General features: G+C 38.8%; 1 protein-coding gene across 1 annotated transcript; it reads right to left on the bottom strand.

The window, feature by feature from the left end:
• Positions 1 to 14: 14 nt before the first annotated feature.
• Positions 15 to 15,199, bottom strand: ACADL (acyl-CoA dehydrogenase long chain). Its single transcript, XM_085299324.1, has 11 exons — positions 15,112 to 15,199; positions 14,748 to 14,909; positions 12,250 to 12,387; positions 11,650 to 11,814; positions 10,655 to 10,721; positions 9,126 to 9,290; positions 8,380 to 8,481; positions 6,984 to 7,097; positions 4,762 to 4,889; positions 2,383 to 2,469; positions 15 to 831 (listed from the first exon to the last, which is right to left on the bottom strand). The coding sequence occupies exons 1-11, from the start codon at positions 15,183 to 15,185 to the stop codon at positions 738 to 740; spliced, it is 1,296 nt and encodes a 431-aa protein (XP_085155450.1). The 5' UTR covers positions 15,186 to 15,199; the 3' UTR covers positions 15 to 737.
• Between the last annotated feature and the right edge of the window lie 397 nt (positions 15,200 to 15,596).

Raw genomic sequence — 15,596 nt, 5'->3', positions numbered from 1 at the left:
GCGCAGGCAGCTGCTCGCTTGCATAGGAAATGCTTTATTAGAGTTAACCAAACATAGTAATTAAAATAAGGCACTCTTGGTGCTGTGTAAACATGAAGGATAATCATATATTCCATTCCCCTGTCATGGGCAACTGCTGCCCACTAATATTTGCGCATAAGGGCAGCTCTCCAACAGGTTCCATCAAGAGTATTCATAYACAATAATAAACTGAATGGCACCGAAAGTTTCACATTCTACCTCAGCACAGTGATATTTGTCAAGTGGCAGTACAAATCCCAAGCTGTGTTTACTTTTAATTTTGTATTATTTACTTTTCTTATTATGTTAAGTGGTTTCTCTGATGACGTGATTGTGTTTAATTCCGAGAATTGCAGGATGGGTTCAATATAATCACATTAAGTTTGAAAGACTGATCTACCCACAATATTCCAAATACCAACAAAAATAAAAATCATTTTTCACTACCAGAACATATGAGGTTTTTGGAATTCAGAGATTAGCCTCAGCATTGTCCACCAAACTCAAAGTAGCCCATTCAGTATCAGAAATCGTGTATACAACCACCTTGTTGTGACTACCACTTTCATAACAGCTACTTTTAATACTTAAGCTCTTCCATTCAAAGAGTAAAATACACTATATATCTTTGTTACTTACGTTCTCCAGCCTCACTTTATCCCATATATTAATGGGAAAAGATTCAGGAATACTCTCCAAAGAAGTTAACATCTGCCCTACTTGTCACTGACAATGTCTCTAGCAATAAGCTCTTTCATTATTTCATTGGTGCCACCATAGATTGGTTGAACACGGGCATCCACAAAGGCTCTGAGGAAAAAAGGAAGAAAGATTAAAAGACTTCTCAGAATGTATGTACAGCCAAAAAAGAAGATACACCACCACCACCCACAAGTCTTAATCTTTTGAGACCCCTCTTTTTTGAAGCATGTTATTCTTCTGGATTACAAAATTATACTTTTCATTAACTTTAATCAAAGACACACGTTTTTAAATAACTTCAGATATTAATCTGGTATGCTGTTCCTATTTTGAGTGTCTGACCAAGTCTTGCTGCCACAGCTTTAAGAAAAGAAAAAAAAAAGCCACACATTTTAATTCTCAGAGCATTCTGTGCATTAGGATTCATTTGCCAATTATAGAAAAAATGAAAATGTGTGATGTTACTCTAAATTTATGAAAGAACAATGGTAAAGACTCAGAATTAGATTTCAGTAGTGTGTTCAGTGAAGATCACACACCACAATTTCACACTGCGTAAAGGGAGAAAGTTCTTCTTGGCACAAGTTAAGGAAATCAAAATCTGTTATTAAATAAAAAAGATTAATCGATTTTTAATCTATTGTATTCAACTATTTAAAAATATACTGCATAAAGAGAGAAAAAAAACTTTCAAGATCTAGACTTTAAAAGCTATGGAAGYATGTAATCTCATCACCTCAACTCTTCTCCACCATTTGCAAACCATTTATTCTACATCCAGGAGGACACTGTGATATAAACATTTTTTTGATAAAGAAGGCCTTTTTAAAAAGATATAGAGGAATTCACAACACAGGGCTACAAGTACTTTAAGATCTTATTTGCATATTTATCAATGAAGTCTAATAAAAGGAATCTTCCTAGTTTATTTCAGCACTTTTATAAAAGCGTTTCATTTTTTCAGACAGGTTTCAGTCTCAGTTTCAAGTGAGTTTATAATAGCCATCTGTCAACTGCCAACAGTACTCTTTTTGTAATCCCTACTACTAGATTTTCCCCTTTTTTAAAAATGAAAAAGTCTTACCCCTGTTATTGTGGCAGTGGCATGTATACAAAACGAAAAAGAACTATCTTCCTACATAACATACAGGGAAATATAAAAAAACACCACCATAAAATGTTCACAGGTTCATAAAGTAGGCAAAATAGTTGGGAATAGCAAATCTCTCATCTCTTAGTTCTTCCATTTAAAAAAGTACAAAAAGTTGAATGGGATCTCTAAGGCTCTGGATTAAGCAATCTGCTATAGTATTACAAACTTTTTTCTTCCCTTGATACATTTGCATTGAATTTAAGATAAACATATAAACCAGCTTCCCCCGTTTGTTTTTACACTGCTTCTGTTTTTTCCTAGAATATTCATTTTTAGTTTGCAAAAAATAGATAAGGATAGCTCAATAGCTTATGAATTATTCACAGAATTAAAACAGAGCCTTCCTGCAGACGTCTGTACAGCGGATTGCCTTTCAACAAACATGATGAGAAAAAGAACAGTAAATCAGCCCTACACAAAACAACTGACAAGCAGATGTAAAGGAAGTGCCTCATTTTACTTTGCTGGTAATCTTTCATTATTCAAGTCTGAAATGTTGCACTTACTTCGCAATTGGATACTCCCACATGTATCCCCATCCTCCATGCAGTTGCACACACTGAGTAGCCACACTGTTTTGGAGATCAGAAGACCTTAAATGGACAAAAAGAAAAATGTTTTTTAAAGCATATATGCTGTGAAACTAATTATTAGAGATACAGACAATTTAGCAAAATAAAAACGTAACTATCAAACTTGTTCCTCTACAAAACTGTTCTAAAACGCTGGGCATTGAAGTAGTTTATATTGCGAGGGCCTTTCTTCTTCCTGCATGAATGGTAAGAAATTAATGCATCAAATTGAAGATTATTTAAGATCTGTTCTCATTATGGAAGAGCTTTTACAGAAAACAAGCTTTCAAAGCATACAAGCTGGTGTGCCTTTTTAACTGGCTCAGATGTGCCAAGAGATTTCTTTTGTAAAACAGGGTGGTGTGTTTTCTCATCAAATCTTTCAGTTAAATCAGAAGCAACAACAACATCACAGACTTTTTCTACTAGCAACACACCACGATGCTCTCTGAACACAACTGTAATCTGGGGACACTGCAATTTCCTCAATATATTTTACTGGTTTTCATTCTTAAAATAAATAAATAAATAAATAAATAAATAAAGGTAATTTTTAAACAGGACTGCTCACTGCAAAACATTCTATTATTCTACGCTTATAAACCTTTAAAGCATTCCATTTTGTGTGCCATCCCTCTAGAATCTGATAGATAACATGCCATTTACGGTTTACTTTCTGCATCTCAACTTCTGGAAAGCTACATATGTGACACTATTTCAAACACTCGGATGAAAGAACCCATAGGATATTCACTGCACTGTAAGTTCAAGCTGATGTTAAAAGACACGAAGAAACACTTCCTAAGCATACAACTTGTGTAGAGGGGCAACAAAGAAAATGATTACTGAAAGCAATTGCTTCTCATGTAGAAATCTAATACTCCCTTCGTCTATACACACCCTCCTCTCTGCTGATATTCGTTTATTATATCGAGTTTATATCCGCAAGTGAGTTACTGCAACAGTCTTTTCTAAATTTATCTTAAAATTAATTTAACTATGCAGTACAGCTGCTGTCACTGCAAAACAAAAATGTACAGACCCAACAGACCTATCATTAGAAATCAGTAAAGAGATACATAAATTATCTTTAAATCCTTCAAAACTCCACCTCAAAGACCATTAACTGTATAATAGATTTTAAGCAAAATTAACTAAAGGTGGTCTCCTGAAACATTAAGGAAAAAAGCAATGCTTCATTCAAGCATTTTCTAAACCATCTAGGAGAGTTTTATGGAGGAGAACCACAGGAACTCCATTATGGGAGAGGGGAAATCCACAACAAACTGTGAGCACTAGTATTCAGGAGGGTGGGGAATTCCTCACTTTGGAAAATCTGTTGAGGAAGTCAGTCTGTATCTGAGTTGGCATGACTTGTTTCCTCCTCCTCAGAAGCAAATGCCTCTGCTTATGTACCTGGTACTTCTAGGTAGTCAGCGCCAGGAATATCACTCGATCAAAATCCTTCYTTTCATGGTTAAATACTCTCACTGGATTTCCTTAGCATTTTCTGAACACTTCCTCTTTCCTTATATTTTACAAGGCTTTATGTTGGTCTAGAATTTTAAAGTTGTGCATCTTCTGTAAGATCACATGCTAGTGTAAGTGTTTGATCTGCATTCCCCCCCCCATCTCTGCAAGCAGAAAAATATACAGGTGCCAAATTCATTGGCCCTATCTTAGATGTGTCTACTCATCTAGCTTTCTCTGGTTAAACCTAAGTTAACAGATAACACCACTAAGTACAGGGAGAGGGAAGAGGAGATCTGGCCAATAAAGGAAAGAACTGTTTAGTCTCAGTTACAGTAATAGCTGTCTGTAGCCAACTCTCTTCCTGAAACAGGATAGCTTCAAAAATTGTCTAGGCTGTACAGCTATTGCTAAGTGATGTTAACCAAAATGCATTCTGTATCTTATGGGCTTCCAATTAACCTGGGTTTTGTTCTGTTTTTTTTTAAAAGATTTGCCATGCTAACATGTAAACATCTTCCTAAATACCAATGAAATATTCACTTTAATTGAAGCTAAAGTTGAAACTTTATCTTATTATTCAGATAATCCCATCTTAGAAGGATGCTGTTACTTGAAATCAATCTGATTAACTAACATTGGTTTTCAGGGTAACTGTTTAAGACATCTATTGACTACATGACTAAAGTTTCAGCTAATGGAGACTATTAGAAGCTGATAATTTGAGTATTAATCAGACTGTAATTTTATCTTTTCACCAAATCTGAACAGTTCAGAGTTCTTACTATTAGGCTCCTGTCAAGATCCCACAAGAAACGTTTTCAAATTACTTTAACCACATACCAATACTTTGCCATAGAAGCTGTAGAGGAATCCAGACGTTTATCTGCATGTAGCTGCAAACAGCTGTCCACAAAAGCTCGGCCAACGCAAATCTGTGTTTTCATTTCTGCCAACTTGTGCTGTACCGTCTTATTTTGGAGATGGACAGAGGAGCCAGAGGAAAGGAAAGCAGAAGTTGTGGTGTTTTTAAAAGAATATTCCAAGTAGAAAATGGAGCATTTTCTAAAAGGATTTCTGTAAGATGAAGCCTACTTCGCAAGCAGAATCACACAAAGAAGGTATCTGTCCAGTTAAAATAATGTACCATTTCAAACAACTTTGGCTCTATGCAGCAGCAGCAAACTTACTTTCCATGCAGTTATATCTTTAACAATCTTATTACAGAAAATTATTGCCCTTCAATTCTCAAAATCAACTCAAAACATGACTTCATGAGAAAAATACCAACCAACAGCCTGAAAACATAAATTCCTAGAGAAAGATGAGTATTAGGTATTTGATGCTTTGCTGCCCTGCGCTCCCTCTTGTGGGCAAATAAACTTTTATTCTGCAGAGCCAGTAATTTTTAGTTTATTGTTTCATAACATATTGGATAAACTCTAAAACACTGTACGCATAGAAAATTTAAGTGATATTCAAAGGCATACACGTAGAAACAAAGGAAATTTTAGACTGACTATCACAAAGTTTTCTAACACTGAGGTCTATTACATTGAAAAAGCACTTCCAGACAGAAGAGGAAAAATCCATTGCTAAGGTGAGGGGAAAAAAATCAGACAAGGTGAGTGCTCAAGTATATTGTAGTCACTTCTACACTAGTAGGGAGGGGATAAGAATACAACCCAGTAATAAAAGTTTTTCTGATCTCCTAGTTCTAAAATTCTACATAAGCAGTGTTCTTTCTTCCCTTGACCAATTAATATAATTGGCCAGTCTACTATTACAAAGTGATTTCAAACACTCTACTTCAGCATGGCTAAATGAATCAGGCAAAACAGAGCTCTAATTAGAAAGCAGACAATTTTGACTATGCACATTTTAGTAATAAGCAACAAAGGGAAACTGAAAAGGTATACCAAAATTGATTTGGGGCAGAAATATTATACTTTATAGCATTTATTTGCTGCCTTGTGGCTGATAGTGGGTTAGCCTCAAAAAGGAGGTTATTTTGGAGGTGTATGCATAGTGAACTACTGTAATTACAAAGTACTCCACTCCTACATAAAAAAAAGACTGCAGAAGACTTCTGTAGTGTTAAGGCTGCACACTGCACAAATTTCATCTTAAATTATGTATTTCTATGTGTGAACTTTAAAAACACAGATAAAGATCTTCATTACCTGAAAGATACTTAGCATTCCAGCCTCAAAGGGCTCATTTCTGCTCCCATTCACAAAAACTGTAATTTTCATAAAGTCTCAAGACTTAGAACAAGGTGAGGTTTTTTGTTGCCTTTTTTTTTCTTTTACTTCAAGAGAGTGTCATAATCAATAAGACCACCAACATTCTCTAATCTGTAATCATTCCTGTCCTATAAACCAAACATACAGGAGCTTGGTCTGCCTCAGTCCCAATAGCTAATACGGTCTTCAGGAAAATTCTAGCATCACATCATCATGGAAAGCACCATGTTTTTATGACTTTATGACTGTAACTAAAGAATATAGGGAAAAATACCTCAAAATAAAATTAACTACCATTGCTAGGAGTGAGTTACGCTCTCAGAGAATGATGCCATAGGTTTCATATGCAGTCACTTAGGTAGCCAGTTACTTGGCAGCTGAGGTATCTTGTTACAATATCCATAAAGCTAAATACAATGACAACAAGGTCACTGCTTGTGAATCCTGACCAGCACCAGTCTCAGGGATCATGTTTCGGCAGCACATCACATGCAGAGGGACACCATGCCTGCACATGCACCAAGTTCTTCTGGAGTTCATGTCATTCTAGTCAGCAATAGAAATGCACGCAGGTGTAACATTCCCTGTGATCAGGGCCTCAGACTGTAAAATGCAAACCTAACAGCAAACAGATGAACTTTTACCATAAGTATAACAAAWCAGTATATTTTCTAGCTGCGTATTTCACCAGGCAAACCTATGCAAATAAATAACCCTCTGAAAACAGTCCAGTAACTTTCATTTGCTTAATATTCCACACACAGACGTGAAACAGAAGCACACTGAAATCTACCTGCAAGTCTCTCAGATCAAACTCACCTGCAAGTGTGCAATTGTTTTTCCAAAAGCTTTTCTTTGCTTCACATAATTCCTTGTTTCTTCAAACATGAACTCACAGCTGGCAAGAGCGATATCAGCAATCACCAGTCTTTCCTTTTGAAACACAAATCACAGAATTCAGTGAAATTAGTACTACATTTCTATCAGGTGCACACATATGGATGCACAGTTGGGAAACCAATGTTCTGTGTTGCTCATTAACAGAGCAAAGCAGAAGTCACACTAAATATCAAACTAGATACATTGGATTACTCAAATTAATTATTGGGACACATATCTTGATTTATGATGCCTAAAGCCCACTTTTAAGGCTTTTTGAGTAATGTTCTAAAGTTTTATTAGGCCAATGGTATTAAAATAACTACAGATAAACTGCAGGCCTCCTACTGACTGAAAATTTTACATCAAACTCTGCTTCAATTATTGATTTTCATTACTCATTTAAACAAAATTGTATTTAACAATTTCAACAGGATGTTCCGGGGGGGGGGGGACTAAAACCACAAATTTTTCCATCCTCTTATAACATGTTGAAAAACTGAAACTAAAAACAGAATAATTACTTTTAACAGTGTTGAAATAACTGGAYGCATCACTGAGAAGCTATTCATAAGTGCATCTATTTTTTTAGAGCAGGGAAACATTTTCTGTCAAAAATATAGGTAATAGAACAACCTTGCAAGTTTTAAGATCAGGTTTTATATTTACTCAGAGTATAAAATTAAATAAATACATCTCTACCAGATGAGGCAAACATGAAGTCACAGTTTTGACAAAGCACAGTGACATTTTGAAAACCCACGTTGCTTCTGTTTAGAATGACTGTCCTCTGAAGTAATTCTAAAACTTCAGTAAATTGTAAACAGTTATTTCCACTAGCAAGGTGTTTAGCCAACTAAATTTTTCTATTTTGCTATATGGATAAAAAAAAGGATTTCTTATATTTTTAATGTATTTCTGCTGGCTAGAATAGCAGTGTTTGCTTCTTTCTTTCAACAGGAAGCCAAAAACACCTTTATGCTATATTTAATTTATTGAGTAAAATGTTTCCATCTTAGAAGTACAGAAGATAACTGCGGTATGTTCTTTTTAATAGGTTGCTCTAAACTCAGGCTGGGTCACAGACTAAGGGATTTGGCTTTGAGCTGGTGGGACATCAATTTTTTCACTAATGCCCCAAAGAACTGCATTTTTTAAGCACTATGAACTGTGTTTTTCAATTGAAAAGCAGCAGTACCAACAGGATGTTGCTCACAGGTACCCTGAGGTAATTCACCATGACACATAACCTCCAAGATTAAGACAGATCCTTGCAATGGACAAAAAACATGTCTCTGATCTTCCCACTGGTAGCAAAGGCTTGTGTTCCTCTTACCTGAGGAAGTTCTGCCATCAGGTAATAGAAGCCTTTGTTCTCTTCCCCGAGTAAGGCACTGGCTGGCAACCGCACATCTTCAAAGAACAGCTCTGCTGTATCCTAAGAGGATTTTAAAATGCAATCATTTACAGCCTGGCAATCTCACCTCTTCATTCCATTACTTTTTCACTATTTTCTTGCTATTGTATTCTTTAACTTGAAATCATAAAATTCTTTAGGTTGGAAGTGTCCTCCAGAGGTCATTCATCTATCTCCTGCTAAAAGCACACCCAGCAAGGCAGGAGGCTAACGGTTTTGTCCAGTCACACTTCCCACAGCTCTAAGGATGAAGACCCCACAACCTTCTCAGGACCCTGCTCCAGTATCTGACTATTTTTATGGTGAAAAAATTTTTCCTAATACCTACTCAGGTTTTCCCTTGATATAACTTGTGTCCCTTGCCTCTCCACCTTTCACTATGAGAACGATCTGGCTCCATGATCTCCAAACCCACCCATTAGGTAGCTGACAGACAGTAAGATCCTATCCTTCCAAGCTCCCTTAGCCTCTTTTTCTACATCATGTATTCCAGACCTCCCACAGATCATGCTCAGTACATGTTCTTTGCCTGTAGATATTTTGTTCATTCTCTACAGCCTAGGAACGAAAATAGAGGTACAGTTCCATTTTATCTTTATTTTGCTGATTCTAGGTATTAAGTACTTTTGGACTACCTCCAAGTCTTAAGGATCGCATAAACTCACTTGGGCTTTCAGGCCGATTTTGTGCAACTTGCGTCCTTTGATGAAACCTTTTGTTCCATTTTCCACCAGAAAAAGGCTGATCCCATGAGCAGGGGATCGGGCCTCACGGTTTGTAACCGCAACCACAATCACTACATCACTCATCCAACCATTCGTGATGAATACCTGTAAGAAAAGCAACATGGAGTCAAACAACAACCTAGCTGGAAGGAAGCTAAAAGAGACTATAAAGCAACAGAAAGCAGCAGCATGGATACTTTTACAAGTGAATCAAGATGCAATCTATTAGTGCCCTGAAGGTTTTTAAAGAATTTTAAGAATTCAGAAAGAGTAAAATGTGTTTTGGAACAAGATCTATTAAGTAAGAATTGGCTCAAGAAGCATCCTGCGAATGAGAAGCATGAAATTAAAGAATGCACAAGTCTGTTTCTTTTGTTTGTCCCACGGAAAAGAAAGAATGTGGTATCAAAAGTAGACAGAGTATCGTAGATGCTCTGTTTTCCAGAAATAAAACACATAAGGTATAAAATGCAAAACTATGGATGGCTTCCTATCACAACTACTCACTGTAATTCTGTAGTATGATCCACCCACCTGCATGTAACATTTTAGGATAGGTGCGTGTGTCACACTGCACGGAAAGTTGGAACATATATTACAGACGAGATTATAAATCAGAGCACCAACAGACTTGACAGATCAAACAGAGGAACAAGAGACAAAATACAAGCAGCTCAGAATCCTAACTCTGCCAAAAGAAATGAGCAATCTGTCTTCTTTGGCTTCAATGATGCAACATAAGCGAGTACATCCTTTTAAACACATATGTACATATTTGCTTGCACACACTCTCAGCACTTGAAAACCCGCTAAGGCTAGAAGTCTCTATGAGTACCAAGTTCTCATTGAAACGACAGAAAAAAAGGAGAGGGAAGGAGGGAAAAAAAAAATGAAAACAGTTTATAACCTTAAAAGAATCCTGTTGAACTCACACATGTGTGCCTTCTTGCTCTCTTATTATGGGAACAAAAGAAAGCATTAATGCTGCCAGCCTTGCAACAGCTTGACAGCATATGCATAGCACATGATACAGTATTTTTTCTCCTAACTTGAACAGCAGGCTCCTGAATAAAGATTCCACAAATTGTATTGTGACAACAAAAGCTTTTACTCAGACTATAGAGGATTTCATGGCAGAGTATACATTTCGCTGTTCCATCTCAGCACTGAGAAACAGCCCTGGTCCTGCTTATATTATGAAAATTCTGCATCCAGTTCAAGAGAAAACAAAGTGTTTAGACAAGGTTGCTTAAAAGCTACAGAAAGAATCTACTCCAGCYTTTCCATAAATTGGTCCATAAGTTGTCAGCAGCAGAAGTATCTTAAGTTCTAAAAATGCAATTGGCAAATAAAACTTAAAAAAAGTGAAAGAAGCAGGGGGCAGCTGCTGACACTGGAGTACATCCTTCACTGTCTAAATACACTCACTTCCCAAAGCCTGTGAGCGGTGTACACCTCTATTCACTTACCTTACTTCCATTCAGAATCCAATCACTTCCATCTTTTTTTGCGTATGTTCGTACTCCCTGCAAGTCACTAAAATGAGATTTTAAAGGTCCTTTAAGACACCATTCAAGAGTGGCAACTTGCATCTTAAATTATACCAAGTATAAAATAAGGTAGACTATAAAGACTACCAGCAAGATACACTCAGTGAAAATACATAGGAGGATAGTGAAACACACCAAAATGGCTTAGAGTATAGCACAAAAACCAAAAGCACAAAGGGATAATAAATCTCTGCAACTACACAAGAGCACGAGATCCCATTTTAATGCATCTGCTCATGGGAGGTAGGAGTAATGCAAGTACTTACACTAATGGACCAGCATCCCCATAAACCTCATTGCTTCAAAAGACAAATCAAAATGTCAGATGCCAGCTAAGATTACATTGTCTCAGCAGGCTCAGCTCTGACGAGGAGGCTCTGCAGAAAGCCACCGAAAACATCTACCACCTGCAGAAGCACACCACACCAAGGAGTTTTGCTTTTCACATGTTCCCTGCCCCACAACCATTTTGGAAACCAGCCAGATCAGCTGTCTCCCCAACATATGTGCTGTCTGCCCTTCAACAATGATGATAGAGGAAGACTTCTCTGAAAGGATTCAGAGGAAGAAAATAAGGTGTTCCGTTCCACAATAAAAGCTAGTACTAAAGACCACCAGTCTCCTTTACTGAAGCACGTAATGTTCTTCTGAATACAAGATTTCATACTAAAGTGTGCACAATTCAGACTACAAAAGCAAATACAGAAGTGTATTTGCCCAAAGTGGCATCAGAAGGTAACAGTAATAAAGCAATCTATAAATAACAATTGTTTTTGACATTCTACCTACACTATGATATTGTCTAGTCACTGCAATGACTATAGAACTATGATGCTCAGTAATTTTTTTAATTAAAAAAAAAATCACTAGACAGCATATAACATTAAGATCATCTGTCTCTATTTTTAGCTTACCTGCCAGCCCCAGGTTCAGTCATGGCGATAGCTCCAATACACTTGCCTGCAACCATTTCAGGGATAAAGCGTTTAATCTGTTCTTCAGAACCATAGTTTGCAATGTAGGGCATGACTATATCTGAATGAAGGCTGAATCCTGGGCCGGTACAGTTAACATACATCCTTAGAGAATGGGAAGGGGAAAAAAGTTCAGACAAAAGCACTAAAAAATAAAATTTAAAGTATTGAACTTTACTCTGTCACTACATGGACCAGACACTGAAGAAAACCCCATGGCATGGAAGTTTCAGACTAATAATCTAAACTTGTGGCATTTGTACTGTTGTTTATAGGATGTACTTTCACAGCCAAATAGTTGTGCAACCTACCAGGTTAAGGCTTCCCTTGGCCACAAAGCGGGGCACAACGACATTTATTATTTAAACAATCATCTGAAATACTTGCAAGAGAAGGGAATTACATGTCTGAACTATCCATTCCATTATAAAGATAATACTACTTTCTGTAAGGAAACATGTTCTACAGTAAGGAAATCATATAAAAAAATACAGTCTCTTGAAAACACAACAAACTCCTCCTGAAGTTTCTAGTACTTACTGCTCTTCCCAGACCACAGCTGAAGAGAGAATATCCCCTCCAATGCCGCCATATTTTTCCGATATAGCAACACCCAGCAGGCCCTGCTGTCCGGCTTTTTCCCAGAGCTCCCTGCTCACCTGGCCGTCCTTCTCCCACCTGCAAACAACACAGAAATGGAGGCACACATGAAATCTCCCACGCGCTGCTCTTCRTTTGTCATGGCCACTGCTTCACACTAGGGCATCCGCAGCCAGGTTTCACTGCTCAGAGGAGGCACGTTCAGTCTCATACACAACACATAGGGTCCACATACAACTATGTCTTTTCCCAGCTAAGAAGAGAGAGTTTAAGAGCAAGTTTTCTATTCTTCCAGTCCACAGATACCACCGACATTATAGAAGCACAATCTGTATAACAGGTTTGAACACCTATTTCCAACATGTAACATGACATCTCATTATGAAAGGCAATGCTGCCTGCCCCTCTGAGTACCAGACTAGGATTTAGGAGATTTAGCCACAACCATCTGGATAATCACAAACAGGTCTATCTTCATGACTTTTCACACTCCCCTTGTACAGAACTGGTATTAATACATCAGTTTCTGTGAAACACTTGGAGTCTACCAATGAGAATTGTTTTATAAGAATCAAGCATTAACATAGTAGTAACTTATCTATAAATCTGTCTCTGTGCACTAGTACAAGTTGGTACTATCTCTTGGTAAATTGCTGCTATAAAGRCAGTTTTGGGTTTGTAAACAGACAGCTGAGGTGGATCTACTGACAGTTTGCAGGTTTTAACACCAGAGGAGAATCTCTTATTCTCAGAGGAATGGTACCTCTTTGTGCAGTTTGCTCACTCATCAGGAAGTGGCACAGCATGGTTTTTTTTTGTTTTTGTTTTTTTTTTTAATAAGTAAACGCACGCTTTGAAATTATGTAGTAGAGACACTAAATCAGAGTCACTCCTCCGGCACATCCCACAAGCAACTGAGCTATACCATAGCATTTTATCCAAAGCTAATCAAGTATCTTATATGASTATTTAAGCTCATATCCAGAGCTCCCCCTCCACCTATACTAGAAGCCTTCAGCAAAATCTCTCATGACTATCTTTGCCTTTTGCCTATTTTCAGGGCCATTCCTGTCTCTGCCTCACCCATCACCAAACTCCTCATTATAATCATTCCTGAATCACAGCCGCATCCACAGATGCCACACTTGTCTATTCATGCCAGCCCAGGCAATTACATAATATGTGTGAAGTACACCTGTTTATTTGGAAGGTGTGAGAAGAAAATGGTTCAGAGGTCGCTGAAGTGATGCAAGAATACAAGTCCAACTTGTTCCACTCTCTCTAGGAAATGGTTGTGTCAGCTAACTAGTAAACAGGATCTTCACTAACCCCTATCTGAGCCAGTATATGTTCACAAACTGCACCAGAAGTAATGTGAAAAGATTCAGGGGAAAATGTCTGTTTTTGTACCCAGAGATTTTTATACAGAGGAAAAGTATTCTACTTTGAGGTCACTCTTTGAAGATGAAAGTAATAGTTGTAAACCACCCTAATGTAAGCCATTTCCATTGCCTCCCGCTGTTTATTTCTGCCCCTGAGCCACAACACGCCTCCCACACAATTGTGCCATCTCAACTGTTCATGCATACACAGTGAGCTGCATCAGGAACTAAACTAGCAGCAAGATTTAAGAATAAGCCTTTCTCCATCACCCCCCCATTGTTTTTGCAGGAATCTTTTTCAAGGAAAGCACAAAGAAAATCACTTAAGACAGTACTGCAGCTTAACACTTTGCACATGAAAAAACATATTGAATGAGCCAAGCCTCAGGTATTTTACCTATAACATGAYCAGATATAGCTAAAATAAGGAGGAACCCACCCAAACTTCAGTTCAATGGAGGCACAACACTTCCACTCTGTACAGGAGCCCATATGCAGATTTGCACAGGAGCAAGAGACACACATTTACACCAAGTTATTCTGCGCAACTTTCTCAAGAACACACTGTACAGTTTACTATTCTGCACACGTTGCATTTACAGTATCTGCTATAATGCAACCTAGACATGATGTTAATGTTTTTTTTTTGGAATACAGCAGTTGCAGCATAAGCATAAAATACCAGAACAACATAGTGACTAAAGCRCCTTGCTGACTCTACCAGCAAGACACTGGTGTCAGAGTTAGTATGTACAAGCAAGGATACTTTGGCTGCAACTCTGCAAGCTGCATTGGTCCTGCAAGGACACTGAGTCAGACACCAGGTCACCTTACAGTGGAGCTTGAAGCACACGTTAAATCCTGATCATTTATGTTTTCTTTCACAGATGAGCTTCATAGGCAGCTTAGTTTTAAACAAGTCAGTTTAACAAGAAATACAAACTTATGAAGGGAAGCAGGTGTCCTGTTTATCTTGCCATATTAAGAGTAACATGCTGAAAACCATTTCCATAAACATATAAGTTATCTGGACAGAGAGCACAAAAGGCAGCTTACTCCGCGTGAAAAGGTGCCACTTCTTCCCGGAAGAATTTCCTTGCGCTCTCCCTGAAGATATCATGATCAGAAGAGAAGATCCTTCGCGTTCCTATATCAATTAAACTCTTTGCAGAAGATGGCTCTTGGCGTTTTGCACCATGCTGCTCCGTTGGCAGAGCACTTAAAAATAAATAAAAATAAATTTTAAAAAGGGAAAGACTGACGCTCTGCTAGGACACCCCAGCTCGCCTGAGGCAACGGGACACCCGCCTCGCGGAGCAGAGCTTGCGTGACAGATCCCCGGCCCGGCCCGGCGGCCCGCCGGGTGCCCCCGCGCGTGGGGACACTGCCATGCGTGTTTTTACCCCCCTAAAAGCCGTACCTGGTGTGCGCGGAGAGCGGCAGCCGGCCCTCGGCTCGCAGCAGCCCGCGCAAGCGGAGCAGCCGCGCCGCCATCTCGCGCCGCGCCGCGCGGCGGGGCGGGGCGGGACCAACGGTCGCGGCAACGGTCGCGGCAACGGCCGTTTTGGCAGCTGCCCAGCGGTTGTCAAGATTTCCCCGCAGGGAGCCCCCGCCCCTGCCTTTATCGGGCGAGGTTTGGGTTAAAATTAATGCCTGACTGGCGGTTTGCTGGGAGGTGAGGGGTGCGCGGTCAGCTGAGGAGCTTGGTCTTCGCTGGCGCAGGTGTAAACCTGCCGCGGTGGTTTTGAGGGGAGAAGCGCCCGCCTCAGTTCTGGTCCCTGCCCTTTCCAGCCACGAGGTGGCACCACAGGAATAGCTTTAGCCTTCAAATGTCACCTCCTGCGGTGAGGGAGCACGCAGAACAGACACTGGCAAACAGGTCGATGTGCTTCATATCTTTTTTTT

The sequence above is a fragment of the Rhea americana genome, unplaced genomic scaffold, assembly GCF_003343005.1.
Source record: "Rhea americana isolate MKP2758 unplaced genomic scaffold, rheAme1 scaffold_15, whole genome shotgun sequence".
Classification (NCBI taxonomy): Eukaryota; Metazoa; Chordata; class Aves; order Rheiformes; family Rheidae; genus Rhea; species Rhea americana.
Note: the sequence above shows the minus strand (reverse complement) of the source record. Positions and strands in the feature narration are given on the sequence as shown.

Excerpts from the sequence above, each read along its gene's own strand:
- ACADL (XM_085299324.1), bottom strand. The coding sequence starts at position 15,185 with ATGGCGGCGCGGCTGCTCCGCTTGCGCGGGCTGCTGCGAGCCGAGGGC. Across the intron at positions 11,815-12,249 it reads GCTGTGGTCTGGGAAGAGCA|GATGTATGTTAACTGTACCG; the intron begins GTAAGTACTAGA and ends CCATTCTCTAAG. Across the intron at positions 10,722-11,649 it reads ACTGAACCTGGGGCTGGCAG|TGACTTGCAGGGAGTACGAA; the intron begins GTAAGCTAAAAA and ends ATCTCATTTTAG.